Source organism: Castor canadensis, chromosome 10, assembly GCF_047511655.1.
Source record: "Castor canadensis chromosome 10, mCasCan1.hap1v2, whole genome shotgun sequence".
NCBI lineage: Eukaryota > Metazoa > Chordata > Mammalia > Rodentia > Castoridae > Castor > Castor canadensis.
The window spans coordinates 58,963,349-58,986,912 of NC_133395.1; the positions used below are offsets into that span (position 1 = coordinate 58,963,349).

Sequence of the window (23,564 nt, forward strand, 5' to 3'; positions counted from 1 at the left end):
AAAGAACAGGAAAAATTATTACTAGTTTGTATGGTATGGTGAGCTAGCCCAGATCTTTTAATCACTGAAGGAATGGATTTAAAAATCACCTCCTAAACAGCAAGGGGGGGACACAGGGTAGAGATCACATATTTGGGGAGCGTGTATCCTTGATCTTCAGCATATGGAGCCTGCAGCATATTCTCATTGAGTATCTATTCCCCCACCCTTTGTTCTATTTTATCTTGTCCACTAGAGTTCAAGTTCTGAGAGGCTTTTGTTTAGCTTTATATCTTGCCCAGTATATAGTGGGTGCACCATAATGTCATTAGATGAACTGTGGATGGATAACTCATTACCTCCCAGCCTAACTCCTGTCATGAGCATTGCTTTCTTCCCTTTCACAATTTGCTCTGATCCAGTGTCTTACCTGAGCCTTGAGTCTGAACACACTACGTTCCTTGGCTAATGCTTTTGCCTTGACTGAGATGACCCTGGTCTAGCGTGGTCAAAGTAGGGGGGTTCTCCTTGATTAGGACCAGCCTAATTCTATGCTTCTGATATTTTTGTTGATGCAGTGGTAACTTCTACAGGTCATTTAAAATCAGCATAAATTATACCTTCCGAAGACATCTTGGGGGATGTCGAGGAGATTTCTTCATCTAGTCTTAATTTTGATCTTTTGGCTGTTCTTATAGAAAGAAGAGGGTGGCCATTATGATTTTAAATGTATGCTTTCTAAAGGTTTCACATGGGACACTTGGAGTCTGAGGTTCTTTCTTGGAATCCAAGGTTGATCAAGGGAGGGGAGGAACAGATGCTGAAGGGCATGCTGGCATGTATTGAGTGTCCCCTCTGTGACTTTGGTAACTTACTCTAGGACTGCAATAAATCAGTGGTCACCCTCTCTGGCTTTTCCTTCTGGTCACCATAGGGCTAATTTGTGTCCCCAGGATATCCTGGGTGGCTGGGACTAAGGGAGGCCTTAGAGATACTACTCTTGCCATAAGAAACAGAGTCAGGTGGCTCCAAGGCTGGGTGGACACACAGTGGGTTGTCCTTGTCACAGCAGCAAGACGGTATCTCTGGTGTTCTCTTGCCAAGAGCTCCCTGAGAATGCAGGGAAGAAACAAGGCTTGAGCAGCACACATCTGCAAGTACTCCTCAACATGTGCACACATGCCCCGCGCCCCCCGAAGCACACACACTATTCCATTCTTAATGGCAGAAGAGAAGAAGGCCCATGATGCACAGCAAAAGTGAACTGCTGCATCTGCTAAAGAGAGCATCAGCATTTGTGTCTGTCCTGTGTGCTGGCATGAGAGGCCCCAAACACATGTGCCATCAGTACCTACTGGGTCTTCAGCATAGGATCCAACACCTCCACAGGCAAGGGATATTCTTTTTTTTTTTAATTTTTATTTTATTCATATGTGCATACAATGTTTGGGTCATTTCTCCGCCTTCCCCTCGCCCCCTGTCTTGCCCTTCTCCCACCCCCCGCTCCCTCCCTCATCCCCCGCTTACCCCTCTCTACCCGGCAGAAACTATTTTGCCCTTATCTCTAATTGTGTTGAAGAGAGAGTATAAGCAATAATAGGAAGGACCACGGGTTTTTGCTGGTTGAGATAAGGATAGCTATACAGGGCATTGACTCACATTGATTTCCTGTGCGTGTGTGTTACCTTCTAGGTTAATTCTTTTTGATCTAACCTTTTCTCTAGTTCCTGGTCTCCTTCTCCTATTGGCCTCAGTTGCTTTAAGGTATCTGCTTTAGTTTCTCTGCGTTGAGGGCAACAAATGCTAGCTAGTTTTTTAGGTGTCTTACCTATCCTCACCCCTCCCTTGTGTGCTCTCGCTTTTATCATGTGATCAAAGTCCAATCCCCTTGTTGTGTTTGCCCTTGATCTAATGTCCGCATATGAGGGAGAACATACAATTTTTGGTTTTTGGGCCAGGCTAACCTCACTCAGAATGATGTTCTCCAATTCCATCCATTTACCAGCGAATGATAACATTTCGTTCTTCTTCATGGCTGCATAAAATTCCATTGTGTATAGATACCACATTTTCTTAATCCATTCGTCAGTGGTGGAGCATCTTGGCTGTTTCCATCACTTGGCTATTGTGAATAGTGCCGCAATAAACATGGATGTGCAGGTGCCTCTGGAGTAACCTGTGTCACAGTCTTTTGGGTATATCCCCAGGAGTGGTATTGCTGGATCAAATGGTAGATCAATGTCTAGCTTTTTAAGTAGCCTCCAAATTTTTTTCCAGAGTGGTTGTACTAGTTTACATTCCCACCAACAGTGTAAGAGGGTTCCTTTTTCCCCCGCATCCTCGCCAACACCTGTTGGTGGTGGTTTTGCTAATGATGGCTATTCTAACAGGGGTGAGGTGGAATCTTAGCGCGGTTTTTATTTGCATTTCCTTTATTCCTAGAGATGGTGAGCATTTTTTCATATGTTTTTTGGCCATTTGAATTTCTTCTTTTGAGAAAGTTCTGTTTAGTTCACTTGCCCATTTCTTTATTGGTTCATTAACTTTTGGAGAATTTAGTTTTTTGAGTTCCCTATATATTCTGGTTATCAGTCCTTTGTCTGATGTGTAGCTGGCAAATATTTTCTCCCACTCTGTGGGTGGTCTCTTCAGTTTAGAGACCATTTTCTTTTGTTGAGCAGAAGCTTTTTAGTTTTATGAAGTCCCATTTATCTATGCTATCTCTTAGTTGCTGTGCTGCTGGGGTTCCATTGAGGAAGTTCTTGCCTATACCTATTAATTCCAGAGTATTTCCTACTCTTTCCTGTATCAACTTAAGAGTTTGGGGTCTGATATTAAGATCCTTGATCCATTTTGAGTTAATATTGGTAAAGGGTGATATACATGGGTCTAGTTTCAGTTTTTGCATACTGCTAACCAGTTTTCCCAGCAGTTTTTGTTGAAGAGGCTGCTTTTTCTCCATTGTATATTTTTAGCTCCTTTGTCAAAGACAAGTTGGTTATAGTTGTGTGGCTTCATATCTGGACCCTCTATTCTGTTCCACTGGTCTTCATGTTTGTTTTTGTGCCAGTACCATGCTGTTTTTATTGCTATTGCTTTGTAATATAGTTTGAAGTCAGGTATCGTGATACTTCCAGCATTGTTCTTTTGACTGAGTATTGCCTTGGCTATTCGTGGCCTTTTGTGTTTCCATATGAATTTAATGGTAGATTTTTCAATCTTTTTAATAAATGTCATTGGAATTTTGATGGGAATTGCATTAAACATGTGGATTACTTTGGGGAGTATAGACATTTTTACTATGTTGATTCTACCAATCCATGAGCATGGGAGATCTGTCCACTTTCTATAGTCTTCCTCAATCTCTTTCTTTAGGAGTTTATAGTTTTCCTTGTAGAGGTCTTTCACATCCTTTGTTTACACCTAGGTATTTGATTTTGTTTGAGGCTATTGTAAATGGAATTGTTTTCATATATTCTCTCTCAGTTTGTTCATTATTAGTGTATAGAAATGCCAATGATTTTTCTATGTTGATTTTATGTTCTGCTACCTTGCTATAGCTATTGATGATGTCTAGGAACTTCTGAGTAGAGTTTTTTGGGTCTTTAAGGTATAGTGTCATATCGTCTGCAAATAGGGATATTTTGAGTTTTTTTACCTATTTGTATTCCTTTTATTCCTTCTTCTTGCCTAATTGCTCTGGCTAGGAATTCCAGTACTATGTTGAATAGGAGTGGAGATAGTGGGCATCCTTGTCTGGTTACTGATTTTAGAGGGAATGGTTTCAGTTTTTCACCATTAAGTATAATGCTGGCTGTAGGTTTGTCATATATAGCTTTTATAATGTTGAGGTATTTTCCTTCTATTCCTAATTTTCTTAGAGCTTTTATCATGAAATGGTGTTGGATCTTATCAAAGGCTTTTTCTGCATCTATTGAGATGATCAAGTGGTTTTTGTCTTTGCTTCTGTTAATGTGGTTTATTATGTTTATTGATTTTCATATGTTGAACCACCCCTGCATTCCTGGGATGAAGTCTACTTGGTTGTGGTGAATGATCTTTTTGATGTGTTGTTGAACTCGGTTTGCCATTATTTTATTGAGGATTTTTGCATCAATGTTCATTAAGGAGATTGGCCTATAGTTCTCCTTTTTTGGAGGTGTCTTAGGCAAGGGATATTCTAAGAAAATTCATCACCATGGCATGTTTGTGACTGGTTGGAATAATCTTCTAAAACTGTTTCCCTGGATTCCCTGAGTGGAAGAGCCTATTCTAGTCCCTCAGGGCAGACAGGAAGAGGCAAATCTCAAATTTGTGTGACAGAACACCAAATATTTGTAGACAGTATCTCTTCCAGACTTGACATCCCACTTGCTTCAACAATTCTTTTAATAACAGAATCTCCAAGTCTGCTTCACTGCAGTCTTTCCTATGAACTCCAGTCAATCTGCTTCTAGCCCTCTTAGAGTGTGGTGTCCCTCAAAATAAGCATGCTATCTAAATAGCTGGCCCTCCAGTAAAAGACAGAGCAGGACTAATGACCTCTTTGTACAGCCTTTTAGTTATATTAGGTTGTATTAACTTTTTCTCTCATACTATTGACTTACTGTGCTTGGGGTTGAGTGAGGCACCTGGCAACACACAAACAAAGTCACCCTGTACCTCTCTATCCTATTGTTTACATCTAATATAAATCACCAACATTATAACTCTGGCCCCATGTTTCTGCTTATTGAAACTTTTTAGAGTATGATTAAGCTAACCCCATTGTCCAATAGCTTCAGCTTCAGGTCACCTAAAAATCCAAATATTCCCTCGATGCCAGCATATAAACCTGTCATTAAAAAGGTTACACTGGGCAGAGCACAATAGTTTCCTCCACTGGAAACTATCCAGTAGATAGTGTCTCGGGGTGACGTTCAATCAGTCACTGTCCCATCCTCTTACATTAGCATCCACCTCACACTACTCTATCTTATCCAGGAGCAGAAGGAAGCCTCCAGAAATGAGATGCCTTGTGGAATTTGGCTCTATGGAGTTACCATAGTTGTCTGATCTAATAACCTTGTTAATGTGACCCAATGTCCAGGTCCAGGATTACGTGATTTGCTCTGATTCACCCTACACTGGTTTCTTGTGGTTGTTTTTCTCTCAGCATTTGCCCCAGAATGGTCACAGACTCATTTCCCCAATTTCCGACAATTCCTCAAAACCCAGAAAGATGATTAAGCTATTCTCCCTCTCTGTATATTTCAGGACGCATTTTATCTAGGTCAGAAGACAGCAGTTATCATTCTCATCTGATTCATTTTTTATAAAACCAATCTTTGCTTTTCTGCTACTTCTTACCTAATTTTGTTGCTTTTTCCAATCCAAGGATAATTTTCTTTCCCAGTGAAGTAAAAATTAGACAGCAATTGAATAACTTGATTCTCTGAACCATTCATCAACATTGTATTAACAGTAGCCTTGTCTGTCTTAACCTTCTTTTTGCTGCAAGAATACTTTAAAAGGGCCCTTGTCTTTTGTGGCTGCCTGTATTATCACTGTTATTACGATTTTTACTTGATTAGAATGTTTACCCTGGGATTTGGCTTTCTTGACACAATTCTTAAAGTTCAGAGCTATTTTCCTATATTCATTTTCAGGAACATTCTCATCTTTTTAACCTCTGCAAGTGATCTTTTAAAGTCCAAGTCTAAAAAAGGAAAATCTGTGCAAACATACTAGCTTTCACTTTGGGGAGGTTTTGTTGGCAGTACTGGCTGGGGCTTGAACTCAGAGCCTTGTGCTTGCTGTACTACTCCTTGCACACCCCACTTCTTTCTTTGGGGAGTTTTCTAGCCCTTCTCCCTCTTTGCTAAATGGCTTGAAAAATTGCTTCTTCCCCTTCATTTAGCCACTCACATTTCTCTACATGTGCCTCTGTGTGCATGTTTCTTTGTCCACCCTCCTTCCTTCTAAAATTGTTTCTCTGTCAAAAAGAATTAACCTAGAAGGTAACACCCACGCACAGGAAATCAATGTGAGTCAATGCCCTGTATAGCTATCCTTATCTCAACCAGCAAAAACCCTTGTTCCTTCCTATTATTGCTTATACTCTCTCTACAACAAAATTAGAGATAAGGGCAAAATAGTTTCTGCTGGGTATTGGGGGGGGGAGAGGGAGGGGGTGGAGTGGGTGGTAAGGGAGGGGGTGGGGGCAGGGGGGAGAAATGAACCAAGCCTTGTATGCACATATGAATAATAAAAGAAAAATGAAAAAAAAAAGGAATGATGGGAAGCAGGGAAGGGATTTTAGGTAAGGCACTGATATGATCAGCTTTGCACTTTCTTTTGCAATGTTTTTAATTGAAATAAAACTCACTATTTTAACCATTAAAAAAAAATAAAATAAAATTGTTTCTCTGGAGCAGAGTCTGTCTTACTACCACCACAATCTGATCTTGAATCAGAGGGAGGTTTCAACAATTTTAAAAGTATTTAACAAATATTTATAGTTGCTTACTAAGTACGAGGCACTAAGTCTTCAAGATTTCTGTGAGCATGGAAGTAAAGCTGAGTGTTAGAATTTCTGGTTCCTTTGTTTATGGCTCTGCTGTGTACCTGAATGGATGGGTACTTGGGACTGTAAATAGTCTTTTTGGTCCTCCCACATGCCTCCTCATATGGCTCACGAGGCATTTCCTGTGCTGTTAGCATTCTTTCCATGTCACACCTGCCACCCTCCAGAGTAATAGGTTTCAAGGATTTATCTGGGTAGTTTTGCTCCATATTGAGTTCAAAGTCTGGCCTGTGCAGAAGGGTTGTACCATGCAAAACACTGAGATTCCCCTGAGGTTGAACAATCCCATAATGAAAAAATGCCTTGGAAACAGAAGCCTAGCATCCATGAAATTTATTTAAGCTAAGGTTCTCTGATCTCCATTGTCTAGTTCCCTAGAATCCTCTAGAGGTTTTGTTAAGAACAGAGATTTCTATCTGTCTCTGGCAAGGATTCTGGTAAGAGTCAAGAATCAGAATCTTCGTAAGTGCCCAGTGACAGGGACATGCAGCCCTGGTGCTCTTGGAGGGTGTGGATAAAGCCAGCAAGGAAACATCAGAATAAAGCCTCTTCTGGTATCCACTGCTCTCTAAGTTCCTTTGACTTAAAATATACAGCACACAAGGGTGCCATATTTTAGGGTGACAGTCTCTGGACTCCTTCATGACCATCATCCCAAGTTACTGCCTGGCTTGGAGGATCCAATGCAGTCTACATCTTTGGTTCAGGCTGCCAATGTCACAGTATTTGATCAATGGATATTTGCTGTGAGAGGTCAGACTCTTACTAACCTCTGAACATGTGTTGACTTTAAGAAAATCAGTTTTAGGGAAGACATATGGCTGTGAAATATGCCTACACAGAACAAATATACGTGATGCTTACAGCCTAAATTAAATACAGACATGACTAGCTGTGTAAATCAAGCTTAAATACCGAAGGGATGGCTGTTGAACAGGGCATGTAAAGCAATGACCTTAGCAGGACAGGTGGGTGTATAGTAGTCTGTACAGGCTTGATAAGTCTTTCCTTCCTACACCTGGTCTCTTCCTATCTTCCTTCTCTCCCACATCCTTTCTAGCTTAGCATTGGCACTTTATAGGCAATTATAAATGACTTTCAGAGTATTGATTATGAATATTTAGGCAAATGTTCAGATTTCTTTCTAGTTGTTACTGACTTTAAATGGTCCCAGTTCTTGGTGTTCTATGAGAGTACACATGTGGACAAAAGTCCCAAACAAACCCAGTTAGCCCATGAAACACTCCTATGTCATGGGTCAGGCAGGCCTGTCCTCTGCCTTTCTATCCTCTTTCATAGAGTTTCTGGCTCTTAATTTCATTTAACCACATTTGAGCTACAAAATTTAGCAGGCACAGATAGGGGCAGGGGGGTGAGGCAATGAGGAATCTAATTTACCGCTGCCATGACTATAGATGTGAATAAATCTGTAAATCAATGATGGACTGATCCCTGAGGCTAGACTTCAATGATTAATAATGGTGAGAAATGCTGTTCAGTCTTCCATCCCCAGGACCCTAGAGGAAAGGGCCTTTGGGCTTAATTGGGTAGAGAATTAAGACTCTCAATGCAATCTTGTTGAACTCTCTCCTGTGAGTCTCCAGTTATGGCCAGAGAAGTTCACTGTATGGAAGGTTTTTGCCTGGACCTGAGTCAGGGCTGACTTCAAATGCACACTAAGACAGAGTTTGAGGTGGCCTGAGTCCAGTTTGTCCTTTTTCACGTGATTCTTTGGATATGGCCTACGGCCCCAGGAAACTAGATTGTAATCTGGGAAGGAAATGACTTGTGTCCCTGAGGGAAACAGTGCCTGTGTTCATGTAGAAAAATGACAGGAAGACTAATGAGGAACAGGGAAGAGACAGGGAAGCTTGAAAAAGATACCTGTGTCAGTGCTTTGCTGAGGCCTTTCTCTGAGGGGTCTGGGATAAGAGGAAAGATGTGTCAGGACTGGTGGCAAAGTTAACTTCTTACCCAAATATGAGTTGGGATGGTCCAGGAAAGTGTTGAGACAGTACTTGAGCTATAGTACTTAACACACACACACGCACACACACACAGAAACATTGCAAGGTCATTGGTACCCCAGTAACCAGGGGAGCCTGGTCATGGGAATCCAGGCAGGGTGCAGCCTTTCTTACCTGACTTGCCTTCGTAGGCCCATTCCGTCTGACTTGACTTGTTTTTTAGGGAGACAGGAAACATCATACTACTGTGAGGAATCATCATGGTAGACTCTGTGGCAAGTTCAAAGTCAGGAGGTAGGGAAACACAGGTAGGTGACATAGAAGGGACATGAGTCTCCTGAGAGGTGCTGGCAGTTGGGCTCCTGTTAGAGTAGAGCACAGGGGATAGTCAACTTCCAGAAGCCAGGTTAGGAACCCAGGTCTATGGCATAGTAAAAGATTGGGGAAGTGGTGGATGCCCTTCAGCTCCTCAGACTTCTGCCAGTCCCAGGTGGTGGAGGTCATAAGATTAGAAGGACTGGCTTGTGGATCATGGACAGCACTCTGGACAGCAGAGTCACATGTTGCCAACTGCCACTTTACTAAACAGTGAAAGGATCTATGGATTCTCTTAAAGCCCACTGGACAAGACTGCCATCACTGACTGCAGAATATTCTAAAACATTCCCCCTCCTTCTTGGTTCACAGCCCTAGTGATTCCAGTGGCACTTTCTGCCTCTCTGTTCTCTCAGGCAGAGTGGAAAAAACATTGATACAGATGCCACACCAGTTTAAAAGCAAGCACTGGGGTCTGTCCTTAGAGGCAGCCACCACAAACACCACCACCATATCATGGAAGCGACAGGCCTGATGTCAGGGTGCTATGTGTGAGGTGTGGACCCTGCTATCTGTAGCTGAGAGTCAAGAAGGATGACCCAACACCCTGACCCACACTGGGTCCTTTCTCAGGAACATCTGGCTTTTAACCAGGGCCAAGAAACTGTCATTCAAAGGAATGAGAGGGGTCCTTGAGGTATCATGGAACCTGGCCCAACTGGCAGGGACAGGCCCAATGGAAAAAGCCCAACATATACAGGGGGTAGTGACTATAGCTGGTAGAAAAGAAACATAGCCTTTGGGGTCAGAAGATTTGAGCTTACATTACTCTAGTGGAGTGATCAGGTAAATTACTTGTTTGCTGTTGTTGATCGGGAAATCAGGCAAGGCCATTCCCAATGTAAGGGCAAGTAGGAAGTGAGGGTTGGACTCTCAGGCTTGAAGTGAGAAGAGGTTGCCTGTTCTAGCAGGTGGGTACCACGAGAAAGCGGTTCTCCCCTCAGAGCCTATAGTAGTTCAGGCAGTCTTGCACTTCCTGAGGGCCAGGTGGGAGGACCTGGCTCTGTGGTGGTCTTGGAGACTAGTGCAAAGACATTGTGTTCTCAGGATGCACTACTGGAAAGGGAGCCCCAGGTCAAGTGGTAAGTTGATGAGGCCCTACGTAAGGTACCTGAAGTGATCAAGAACAGGTGGGCACAGTTGAGCTCCTTAGGCAAGTATAATGGTTCAACCTGCTCCAGGCCTCAAGGCTATATCAGTAGACTCCCTGGGCCTCCACTGTCTTGTGTGAGGAAAATGCAGGGGACTGCCCTGAGGGCCCTAGGACCTCCATGGCCCGCAGAGCTCTCTGCAGGAAGTGGGAACTGCAAATATCCTTGCTGAAATATGAATGTAGGATGGGATGGGTGCGTGTGTTTGGACTAGAGCTGACCTGAAATCATGATGTATGTTCTACGCCAGCTAAGTCTCCACCTGGTGGCTTTTGGGGAGCAGAATGGAGAACAATGACCTCAACAAATACTTGCTGAGCCTGTCCTCCATGGACTGAGTGCTTCCTGCAAGTTAGCATTCCTCTAACCCTCACCACAACCCAGTGAGGATGAATCACTTCCTCTTACCATTTTACAGGTGAAGAAACAGGTACCAGGAGATGAAGTAGCTGCATGGCTGGGTGGGCAGAGGAACTGAGGTTCAGACCCTGTTCTCAATCACCCTGTAGGGGTCTCTTCAGTATCACCCCCCCTCACTGCCACATCTCTTATCTTGCTTTGGGTGTTAGTAACTGAGGTGAAGTGAGCTTTCAGAAAGCCACTCCCTTACGTGCACATGGCCTTTGTGGGAGAATTACCTGTCAGAGCTGCCTTGCTGAGTCTCTGAATTGTGGAGGGTGGGCCAGTGTGGAGCAGGAGTAGGGTTCACCTTGCCAGGCTGAGGGGAGGCCCTGTGTGGGAGCCCTGTGCTCTCAAACTTTTAACTTGTGACTTCCTTATTTGGCAAGGCTGGGACTTCATTCCTACTTCTCATCATAATTAAAGTGGCTTTGTGTTTCTCTAGAGCTCATTCTGTCCCCTGCAATCCTGCTTTGGGGAGGGACTATAGACCATGAGACACAAGGTTGAGCTCTGTGGACCAGAAAGCTTGTGCATGCCCATACTAGTTTCATCAGAGCTAGCCACACAGAGGGCATTTGTTTGCTTATTCCATGGATATCTTATCAACCATCTAGGGTGTGTCAAGCCCTGTTGTAGGATTTTAGTGAGTGTTTACTGAATGCAAGTTTAGACCTTGGAAACATGCCCCAGCTTTTTCTTCCCCTGGATAGGCTGCAGGCTCCCTTTGGCCATCCACTCTTCTATCCACCCAAGAACACCTCCCAGGAGTCTTTTGCTGTCTGTCCTCAGTTGAGACCTTCTCAACTTTCATCTTGGAACCTCCCCCTGTGAGTGACTGAGAGGCAGAGGTGGACAGGGTTATGGCTTCCTGGAACCTCTCAATCAATCCCCCTCTCCAGACGAACACCTATTCCACCCTCTTTTCATCTCTAGTCTTCCAAAGACTTCGAGAACATCATCCCTAAATGTGGGCTTCCACCTGATATATCCCCAAAGAAAACTATTACCTTGTATCAGGAATAGGCATTGCTGCTGGTGAAGTAGTCGCCTCGGGTTCTAGTGAAAGCAAAACATAGAAGAGTGATCTTGGCAAAAACAGAGGCATCTTTCTTCATATTTAAAAATGTCTTGTTAAGTCCCTGATGCTGAGGTTGAGGTGGAGAGGGCCTGAATTACAGAAATTTTATATTTTTACTTTACCTCAGTGCTATCTCTCTACAAATATTATGAGGTTTAAATTGTATAAAATTGGAGAGAACTGAAGAAGATAATTTTCAAGCAATGGTAGAGTTAGGAAATTCGAGTTTGCTTTGCTAATTTCTCAAGTGATCAGAAGCACCTCCCTCTATCAGGTGAAGGACATCTGTTCAGCTAAGGTGGCTAAAGGGCAGAAGATATAAATATTTTAAGAATTACTTTTAAATTATATCATTGAATTTAACCTGATTGTTAGCCTGAATGCTATGACATCTGGAATTTCATGTACAGTTGGCATAAAATACACAATCAGTTTAAGTAAGAGAGTTGGCACAGGGAAGGCAGCCAAGAAATGAGAATCCAAACATTCAAATTTGAAACTTAAATGTCTAACAGTTACACTTATCTATAGTTAACCATGGGACAGAGTATTTATCGAGGAACATTACTTGGCTACAGAAATCATATCTAGAAATTTAAACAACAAGGGTAAATGGTGAGTTGTAATACTCAGTTATGAAGGTAAAATACAAACTGTGCATACAGTATGTTTTAAACAGTAAAAGACAAAATCACCAAACAAGAACCACTTCAAATATGCAGACAGTAAGATCAGAGGGACTGAAATCAAAATCACTAAAATGTGTATTTATCCATTTTTGGACGTTAGTAGGTTGGGTGAGGTTTTTCTACTTTTTCTTTACAGTTTTCCCATTTTTAAGGAAATGAATAAGAACAGAGTTTTTCTTTTAAGATTAAAATATGCACATAACTTATTAAAAAGCAGAAGCAAAGGAGGAAAGGAGGAAGGAAGGAAGAAAAGAGAAGTGACCAGAAGAGGAGAGAAAGCTTGGGAGCCCGTCCTGGCTCTTTTATTTTCTATGATCTTGGACTAGTCTCTTACCCTCTCTCTAACTCCAGGTTCCTCATTTGTGAAATGGGGGTAGGGGTTAATGGTTGGGAGAACTAAAGGATTTAGAGATTGTGAAATGTATGATATGCACCTAATGTCATTGGATTGTGCTGTCTGACCTTTTCGGGACAAGACACATGAATTCATGATGCTGTTTGTAGAAAGCACAGTGGTGGTTGGAGATGCCTGGCTCTGGGAGTCAGTCTTCTCCTCATCAGTTGCTAACTCACAGCTATCAACTGAGGGCCTTTCAGTATGAGAGGTCTTCTGGTTCTTCCATCCTACCTTTAGAGCATCCATGGCTCCTTTCTTTTGAGATACCCAGAATTGCTAAGTTCCCTGATGGGAATGGTAGCACTTAGGCAAACAGCAATAGGAGTTGCCAACAGGGAGGGAGAAGGAGTAAAGAAAATTAAATTCAACACATTCTGTGCATCAAAATACTGTTAGGTAAAAACTGAGTCAAAAAATCAATCAACTATATGAATTAAAACTAATGTACTGTTGTCTCATTACCTGCTACAGAACAGAATTCATCTTTAGGAAGGCCTTGGATTAAGAAACAAAAGGTATCTTCAACATGAGCTCCTTTCACTCTACAGCATGTTCTCTGGAGCAGGAGAACAACATAGGTTGTCCTCCTTCCTTTCATCACCTTCCTTCTTGTGAGAGCAGGAGAGTATTTGCACATGCTACAATTCATGTGCTGTAGGAGAGCCTTCAAACTATTTTTAGATACATTATTTCATTTAATCAAACAGTCACACCTTGCAGAAAGGTGTTTTGGCATATGGGGACACTGAAGCCCTAGAGAGGGTGAGTGACACACCATCATGGGCCCTTCTGACCCAGACACTATGGTGTTCACACTTACGTGCTACGTTCAGTACTCAGAACCTCCCTAGGGGGTCAGCTAGAGGCTCTTCCTTGGCAACTGATGCTGCAATCCGTTCAAGTCACACATCTAAAAGTATTGAATTTCTCCACAAGCCATGGGGGAAAATATGCCTTCAAAGAAGAGCCTGGGTGAGGGTTGTTAGTCTGTCCTAGCATGATTTGTCCAGATCAATGGGAACCTCTGTCACAGAGTACATGGATGGAAGGTGTAGACCCCCACACCATACCCTTCTTCATTTATTCTCTTCTCTTGTCTTTTTTTTTTTTCCTTTTTTGTACTACTGGGGTTTGAACTCAGGGCCTCACACTTGCTAGGTAGGTGCTCTACCACTTAAGCCACTCTGCCAGCCTGTCTTCTCTTGTCTTTTGGTTATATCCATTTCATAAAGTAGAGAAATGTGACCAGAGAAATGTGGTCAGTCATAAGCCAATAGCGGGGGAATAACAATATATAATACTGATGATAGCTAACATTTATATAGACTTAAAATGCTATGTGCTTGGCATAGCTCATGATGCTTTATATAATTTAACCCTTTAATAACTACACACATCCTATAAGTTAGGCTGGCTGCTCATTCCTAAAATTAGTGAAGGAAACCAAGATGAGGAGAGATAAGTGACTTGTTCATATTGATGCACTAGTACATGGGAGAGAGCAGTCAAGCTCCCAAGAGAGAAAGAAAAATGTGCTCTTTGTGAGAGACTCCTGGCTCCCATTGATAAACAGATAAATGCTCCCCTCTTCACTGTCTGATCTCGTGGCAGGCATTGCTAGTTGATCACAGCACTCTTTCCTGCTGAGCCCAGATAGGACCTAGCAATCCTGTTCACTATGGTCGATCCATCATTAACCCCTGGTAATTAACCTATCCAAGTGAGAGATAGGAGCTCATTTGTCATTTCTAGGGCTCATTTATACGTGCTGATTAAGTCATAAAGTTTTTTTGTGTGTATGATACGGGAGTTTGAACTCAGGGCCTCACACATGCTAGGCAGGCTCAGGCACTGCTCTACTTGAGCTACTCTGTCAGTCCAAATGTTGTCTTTTAAAATAATTGTGTGTGTGTGTGTGTGTGTGCACATGTATATGTGTGTGTCTGGGTTTAATTTGCATGGACCACGCATCTGCTAGGGTCTGGAAGGGGCTTTTGTTAGGCATCAGGATTCAACACAAGAACCATACAGTGCTATATCTTGAAGATATTAGGAGAATATTTTACATTAAAAATCTTGATATAAATTCTTTTGAAAAGCTAAGAATTCTCTTGTAAACCCTTTCTTTATCTGTTTTGCATAAACTGGCTGGGTCCTGGGGTTTGTATAGCTCAAGGCATTCCTCCATGTGTGCCTTTAAAGTCATTTTAGCATTCTCCTACAGTTTTTTCAGTGCCTTTCCAATTTTTGGTAGCAGATAATTTATTTTCAAAGCTTTTGCTTTATACACAGTTCCATTCACTTGACAGCCTTATATTTGTCCTACTCTAGCGGGTAATATATTTACAAAGATCCAACACACAGAAGGGACATGTTAAGAATGCTCAATTCATACTGTGCAAGAGAAAAGCCCCGAGTGCTATTTTTCAGTAGTAGAATTACACTTGGCACTTGAACAGCAGGGATATTAGGATCCCAAGAGAGAGCTTAATAGTAGAGACACACAGAGAAGAGTTTCCTAGCAATACAACAATTACCTCTCCAATACAACAACTAAACTTCTGTGATGGTCACAGGAATTTAGGATGGTACATCTGATTAGATAGAGAAGGATGTGAAGGTAAAATACCTGTATGACTGCTGAGAACATCCAGCTTTTGGATTATAGGCTGTGTGTAATCAGATTTTTAGGAACTTAAAATTCAAGTTGCCTGGGATACGTGTAGTTGGTGGCAGAAATAGATACAGAAAAATAGTTTAGTTCTACTTTTAGGTCAATATTAAGATGATGCAGATCACTTGGGTTTTTAAATTTTTCTGCCTGGCTGGATATGGCCGTGCAGTCATGACATCAAGTGAAGCTACTACGTGGGCCTCTGCATGAGTGCACATTAGCACCCCACTAGCAAACTGCATAAGGAGGCTGCTGCCAATAATAAAGCCCAAATCAAGGAAATGTTTGTTGCCAATTGCAAGAACAGTATTGGAAAAATGTCAGCCTTAGGATGACAGCCATCAATGCAAAGTCAAATTCTCAGCAGCATAGTAGGATGCAGGGGGAGAATGGGCTCCCTGGGAAGCATTCTAAGGTCTGGTGACCCAGTATCAGATTATAGGGCTATATTCTAGCAAACAATTAGAGACCATTGAAAAAACTTAGGTGTATGGCTGTTCACCAAAGTACTGTTTTAAAAAGTAACAATAAAATCAGAAACAATAAATGACCAAAAATAGGGGATTGGTTAAAAACATTGTGGCTTAGCCTGGGAAGGGGGAATGAAGAGAGGTTGGTTAATGGGTAGAGGAGTAAGAGTGGATAAGAGGAATGACTCTTAGGATAACTATGATGACAACAATTAACTGAATGATTCAAAGTAGTTAGTAGAGAGGCTTTAAAATGCTTCCAACATAAGGAAAGGATAAATATATGAGATGATGGAATTGCCAGTTGCCCTGATTTGATCATTATGCATTGTATACAAGTATTGAAATGTCACACTGCATCCCTTAAATACGGTCAATTATTATGTGTCAATTAGAGATAAAATGTATTTAAAAAGAAAAAAATAACATCAAATTGATAAATATAAAATTATATTCATATAAGTATATAATATTTATATATGATTACAATATATAAATATATAAGTATAACTTAAAAAGCAGGTTATAAACTCTATGTAAAGTGGTATCCTTTTATAAAAGATAGAATTTATCATTCTGGTCACCAAAAGGACTAAAATAAATCTGTTAATAAATTACGTATATGTATAAATTCAGTCTGTCTCTCATATATATGCATATATGTCTCTCTCTCATATATATGTATAAAATCTCCAAGTAGTAGTGACTTGTTTTTTTTTTTTTTTCTGGTGTGACTGGGGTTTGAACTCAGGGCTTTGCACTGGCAAAACAGGTGCTCTACTGCTTGAGTCACACCTTCAGCCCATTTTTCTTTGCTTATTTTGGAGATGGAATCTTGTGAATTATTTGCCTGGGCTGACCTCAAACTCTAATCCTTCTCATCTCAGCTTTCCAAGTAGCTAGGATTATCAGCGTGAGCCCGAGAAATGTGGATATTTTCTTTCTTTCTATTTTTTTTGTGTGTATTGTACATGGTTTCCACAATGAACATGTATTACTTGTTAAGGAAAATATGCAAATTATGTTTTTTTTTAAACTTTTTTTCCTGGTACTAGGGTTTGAATTTAGGGCCTCACACTTGCTAGTGCTCTACCACTTAAGCCACTCCACCAACTGTTTGTTGTTGTTATTGTTGTTTTAATAAATAGGAACTTTATGCTCATGAAGCCTCCCTGTCTCTTCTTTCCACACAGTGCTTTGGGGGGGATGAGCAGAACTCATTGGTGGCTATTGGAGTTATGAGCAGAACTGGGTCAGTAGAATCTTCCCCGTCAGCACCATGGACAGGGCTAGAAATCTGGGCTGTATGGGTGTCTTTCTCGGGTGGGTTCTTTCTTCCTGGGCATTGTGTACACTGCACCTATCATCCTTTGGAAGGTGCTCTTCCAGATATTCACCCTCTTCTAGAGCTCTTCTTCATTCAGATACTCTGTCCCTTCCAGACATTGCTCATCTGGACACTCTCTCCCCTCTGGATACTCACCATCTTCCGCATGGTTTTTCTTGTCCTTTTCTTCCAGATACTCTTCTTTTTTCAGATAGTCTTCGTCAAGCAAATATTCTTTTCCTTGCAGATACTTTTCCTCTTCTAGATACTCTTCCTCCTCCAGTTGGTCTTCCTCTTCCAGAGATGACTCCTCCCCTAAAGACTCCTCCTCCTCCCAAAGCTCTTGCTGCCCCTGAGGGCCTGCCTTTTCAGTAAGTGGAGACTCATCCTGCAAACTCTTCTTCTCTAGCCCTGCTTCAGTGTCCTCTCCCTTTGAAGGTAAGGGAGCTGTGGGAGTGTGAGGAGGTAAGGCTTCTGATGACAAAATCTTTTCAGCAGACATGTGGGAAAAGCATGAAGTAGCAGCAGCAACAGCAGCAGCAGCAGAAGCAGCAGCAGCAGCAGTCCAAGTCACTTTACCATTCTAGTAACCAAGAAAGGAATAAAATCCCATTAGTTGGTAGTAGCCCACTGCATAGAGATTTAACCCCTTTCTGTTCACTCATTTCATTCATAGCCTTTGGAGGTCCCATTAAGGGTGTAGCTCAGTAGTACATGGTAGCTGTGAAAGGACACAAAAAAGAGGACAGAGATTTCACCCTGTTCAGTGTTCAGTAAAGTGATCACTAGAGAATGTTTGTATTTCTTTGTCAAGAACTATTCATTGCCACAACAAACAAAACAGATTGTCTTCCAGGAACTTGGAAGGCAGGGGGCGGGGAGGAAGAAAGAATCATGCAAAGAGATGTCTACACAAGAAAGATATTCTCATGGCCGCCACATATGCTGTCTTCTCTGCCAGCAGCACCACAGTGCTAGTTCACTGGGGAAACCCTTACTTATGTTTCATCCCAGCTTCAACACTACCCATGAGCATCTTGGCTCCTCCAGGAAGTCTTCTGGGCTTCATCCTGTGCTCCATTTGGGCCGTCTGTATTTTTACTAAAATAACCATTTTTCTATATTAGTTTGTTTATGTATCTGTCTTTTTAACCATGAGAATTTTTTAAAGATAGGAAAGGTTGATTCTTTTTAAAAAATGTATTTCAAATCCTTTCAGGCCTCCCTCTATATACCCTGACTCCCCACTGTGAGCCTGGCATCTCTCGTGTGGATTACTGGCTACCTGAGATCATTGCCACTACCCTGCTAGTTCTTTCCCATGAAAAGTGTTGTAAAAATATAAATTGGATCATGATATTCATTGCTTAACTACCCAGCATCCCAAGTGGCTCTCTGTTGTGCTTAGAATCCAGTATAAATCCATTCCATGTTTTTTAGGGCCTCCCTGTCTCTCTGACCTTCTCTCTTCTCATCCTTCCTCCACTGCTCTACCCTGTTATTCTCTCTTGAAGTACTTCTCACTATGTTTATGTGTCTATTTCTGTGTTTAACTTGCTCAGTCTTTCTCTTTGACTAGGCATTGGTATTTCAATGGCAGTGACCTTGTGTGAACCATTCCCCACTCTACTCCAGTGGTAAACCAGAGCCTGATACATAACACAGATCCAATATGGTCAGTGACTGAAGGATGGTCCAGGAAGAGGTGACTCTAGAGCCATGTATCCCAAAGTTTTAAAAATTATATTTATTATGCACAGTGGGATAAGTAGAAGTGGTTGCTCATTGTGGAATCAACTGACCCAGAATCCTTCTGTTTGTTCTGGAGACTGAAGAGGACAGCATCTTGGCCTACTTTTCCCAGCTCTCTGATTGAGGAGCTGTGTCCTAGGTACCCATCCAGAGAAGATCACGTCTCACTTTCTAGCATATGCACCCTGATGCTCAAGATGAGAACCGTGATGGGCAAAGACATGCATAACAGGCCAATAGCACATTCGTCTATGTACAGGGTTGCTGCAGCTGCTGGGTTGTTGGGTTCTGATAGGATTAGCCAGTGTGATAAATGTACAGATGTGCCATTCAGACCCCTTTCAAAGACAGACTTGTGCCCAAGCATCGGGAGTGTGGTCAACTGACAGCTCTTGTCTGATAGTGCCTTGAGGACCTGCTTCAGTACAACGTCTCCTTGCAGTAAACAGGCCCTTCTTGGGATAGCCAGCATTGTGACTAAGGTGGGTTGCCTCAGAGGCACTACTTATCCCAGAGTTCTCCAGCAGGCTGGCCAAAGCTTCCCTAGCCTGTTCTACCAGTACCATCCCTGGACCTGTCCAGCTTCCTCCTCTTTTCTTTTTCAAGAGATGAGCTCAAGAAATACTTTGCATCTCAACAGGTTGTACCTCCCCAGTTTGAATCTTACATTTATTTCCAGAGAACCCACTTGGTGGTAGGCAGCTTCACAAAATGTACATCTGGAAAAGAATTGGCTCTAGGGGTCGCTAAGGAGAAGAGAAAGGCCTTACAGGTAGCTGGATAGTTTTTGGGGATAGGACAGGGAAGAGGAAGCCATGCAAGACAGGGAAGAGATGACAAAGACTGCAAAAGTAAAGATGGAGCTTTAAAACCCATTAGTTAGCATTTTGGGTGGAGTGATATCAAAAGATTAAATTATAGCACATTTCATTACAGATCTAAATTGGCTTTTATTTATCATTTATGAATCTGGGTAGCCTCCATTTCACAACACAGAATGAAAGCTCCCACTGGACAATTGCAAACAGTAGGTTTTGTAAGATGGTAACCAGGAAACAAAACAATAGAGGGACAGCTGACTGGTTAACATCAGTTTACTTCAGGTTAGTGGTAAGGGTTAAAGCAGAAGAAACTTCCTCATTATGCTTTCTTGGACAGACTGGAATCTCCTGTTTTCAAGAAAAATTGGTCAGTTTAGAGATCAGCCTCCTTAAAATGCAATTCAATTATGCATCACTTAGCAAGAGTGACTCCATTCTGGTTGGTGTGATCTGTTGGAGACTAGTGCAGGAGCTCAGTTCACAGCAAGGCCTGTCCCCTATCATTTTTGTTTGACAGTGGCAACTGAGAAAGTGTCATACTTAACTGAACTCTAGAGCAAGAGGATTCTTGTGGCAATTTCTAGGCAGTTAAAAAATAGCAAGTCCTGGGGGCCTCGCCTGCAGTTGACTTGCTCTTTGACATATCATTTTACAGCTCTGTGCTATGTGTGTGTCTTTTCAGGTCAGCTCCCTCAAATGGGGAAGATGTGAGGTATAAATAACACATGAGTGGCAGTGGAGTCAGCTGTCTTTGGGGCACAGTGAGTTATGGGGAAATTTTGGGACCTAAATTTATGTCTATAAAAGCCTCTTCCATTAAATTAAATTCAATTAAGTTTTTGACAGTATTGGGGTTTGAACTAAGGGCACCTTTTGAGTTACACCCTCAGTCTTTTTTTTTTTCTTTTGATATTTTTCAGGTAGGATCTTGAATACCTGTGGCTGGCCTCTTTCCTATTCCTACCTCCTGTTATTTTTTCTGTGTAGCTGGGATTATAGGCATGAATCATCATGCACAACTGTCGCTTTCATTTTTAAAGGAAGTCACTCCAGTTTTATTTTGACTTAAAATCAGTCTCTGATTGCTGTCTACTTCTGCCTTCTTGCTCATGGTTCCTTCCCCATAAGCCAGAGTCAGGGATGGTCAGATCAATTGGAGAGGGTGACAAAGATTCCTTGCTTGACCAAAGTTTAGTCAGTCTCATAAGCCTTCTTCCAGTTCAATCCACACACTTCCTTATAAAATCCAGTTGTAGAAAGAACTTTGCTAAGTCAGGGGTTTTGTTTGTTTTTTTGTCAGTACTAGGGTTTGAACTCAGGGCTTCAAACCCTGTTCTAGGTCTGCTCAGCCCAGATGATGACTAAACTCCCTGGCCTGTCTTCAGCAAGAATCCTGTCAACTAGAATGCCCCCTCCCTCTGATGTTTCTTAATTTTCCATCCTTCCTCATGACATCCTGAGGTTCCCCTTTGCTAATTTTCAATGGAGAAAATTTATAGCTCCATGGCTATAAATTCCCATTTTCCTGTGTTTGGGATTGAGCTCAGTTTTATACTAAGCCTCTTTTCTCCTACTGCAATAGTCCTGAATAAAATCTGTCTTTACTGCTTTAATTGCTGTCTAGTTTTGGTTTTCTCTGTTAGCAGGTTTCTCTAGATATGTGAGAGTATATCTAGTCAGGTTCTCTCCATCAAAGGCTTGCACTTCGGGGCTCCTTACCTTTCAGATTTTTTTAGCTGCTTAAGAGATCAAAATCAGCTGGGCTTCTGGGCAGACCAGATTGCATTTATCAACTGCATGCTGTCATTCAGGGTTATAAGTCTTTTCTTTCCATTTTCTCATCAGGCCTTGTTAAAGACAAGGGGTGGGGGGGTCTGGGTAGCTCTATTCTCATTTGAAAGATCAGAAGAGAAATAGCATTCTAGATGTCTTTCTCTTAATTTTCCTAGACATTTATAAGAAAAGCTTACAGCAGAAATAAATAGTAACAGCCACCTGATTTCCAGTGTCTGAGGCAAGCCTCCTTGCTCTGATTTGAGATTCGGATCTTAACCCATTTTGAGCATGGTTTCTGATAGATTGCAGGTTAATTTCTGTGATTACAAGACAAGCAACTTTTTACCAGATGATTGTAGCCCACTAATCACTAAACTAGCACCCAAGATGGTGGCTTCCATCTAATCAGGCTGGCAGACATTTTTTTTTTTTTTTTGTCTTTTCTTTTTTGGTGCTGGGATTGAAGCCAGGGCCTTACACACACTAGGCAAGCACTGTACCAGGGAGCTACATCCCAGCCCAAACACTTTTTTATTCAGTTTGAGTAACTTTCTTTTTTTTCCTAAAAATTAGAACAACTATTTAGAATCGGCGGAATTCACAAAGAATTGAAGGTTTGGGCTTTTCTTGGACATAGTCAACCTGAGGCTGGATTTCCCTCATGGAAACATTGATGTTGAATCAAGGTTGTGGTCTTTGAATGAGATGGACTTTTTCCATTTTTCTGCCTCTGTTCCCACCACTGCCTGCGGTTACATAGTTAGTGGCAGGCTTATCACAAGTGTCCTGTTTTGTTTTGTTTTTAATAGTAGAACATAGTTCTGTGTTCTCAATATCTCAATCAAAAGGGAGAACACAAAAGATAGGATAAGAGGACTCATTCTTCTCTCCCTTTGCCTACTTGTGCATTGGTTTTATTTTCCTGGGCCTTGGGGGGCCTTTGGTCCAGGCTTTTCTTTTGGTGGTGGCAAGTGACGTGGGCACACAGTTCACCACCAAATACCCATTTGGTATAGCATGGTATAGCATGGTGTTTGGCATTCACTAAAACCTGCTGAATGAATAAATGAATGAGTAAAGACAGTGTTAGTCCTTAGCTATATGCTTTGTCTACTTGATTTACTGATGTGTGCGTACACTTAGTGAAGAGGGTGAAACTTTATGTCAAGGTCAATATATTATTCTAAGATCTTCCACACAGCATAGTAAAGGAGAGGCTGATAGATTTCCCTGAGATGAGGTTTATTTGTAGATCCTAGTTTTTATTCTAAGGTGAACATTCTTAGTCAAAATAAATGAAGAAGATGTAAGTCGCTAAGATCAACAAAACAGAATGCCTTCTGTAAATGACTGATTTAATGATAGACTAAAAAGAGGAAGAATATCTTTGGTTTCCAGCAAATGGCCTAAGAAGGCTGCATGTTTTGACTGTAGTTTTTGTAGGTAAGGGCGATCCTAGGGTCACTTTTCTGGTTTCCATGAATTGAGAGAGGAATTTTTCCTCAGCTGTTCTTTGTGTCTCTTAGAGGTCCGTGGCCCTAATCACTTGCTGAAAAGCCTTGTGCTTTAAACAAAACAAAGGCAAAAGGCTTGAAATTGAATGTGAACAAAGACCTTGGGTAAGGGAAAGGGGCAAGAATCAGCCTTCTCCCTAAGGATGAATGGGTTTACTTTCTATAACTCATGGAGCCCTATGACACTGGGTTGAGAGGGACAGCAAGACAGACAAGGACATGGTTTGCCCACTGGTCAGCACAGCTGTCCTTCTCTCATGCCTCCTCCTGGACCCTCCTCTCCTTCCTGACCACCAGAACTGATATTTCTGAGGAAGCAGCCCAAGGATTTCATTTGGTTCCTGGTGTCTTGGCAGCAAGAGGCAGTTTGTTGTTATTACCATGCTCTGCTGAGTCCCCTAGGCCTGTTTCCCCAGGTCTCTGTCTGGCTTACTCCCTTACCTCCTCCACACTACCATCCCAATGAGGCATGCCCCTACTGCCCTGTTCACTGTCACCTGCTCAACTGCACACTTCTGATCCCTCTTAACATGCCCAACTTTCTTCTCTTTTCCCAGAGCACTCTCACCTTTGAAAATAATAAGGAGGTTATTCATTTGTGATGTGGGTTGTCTATCTTTAGAAGGT

At 41.9% G+C, this 23,564-nt stretch overlaps 1 protein-coding gene across 1 annotated transcript in view; it reads right to left on the reverse strand.

Annotated features, from left to right (window-relative positions):
• Nucleotides 1-17,576, reverse strand: part of Erich6b (glutamate rich 6B) — a 38,060-nt gene extending 20,484 nt beyond the window's left edge. Inside the window, exon 1 of the mRNA XM_074042848.1 lies at nucleotides 17,231-17,576. Within this exon, the coding sequence (XP_073898949.1) occupies nucleotides 17,231-17,576 (346 nt within the window). The remainder of the gene's footprint in view (nucleotides 1-17,230) is intronic.
• Between the last annotated feature and the right edge of the window lie 5,988 nt (nucleotides 17,577-23,564).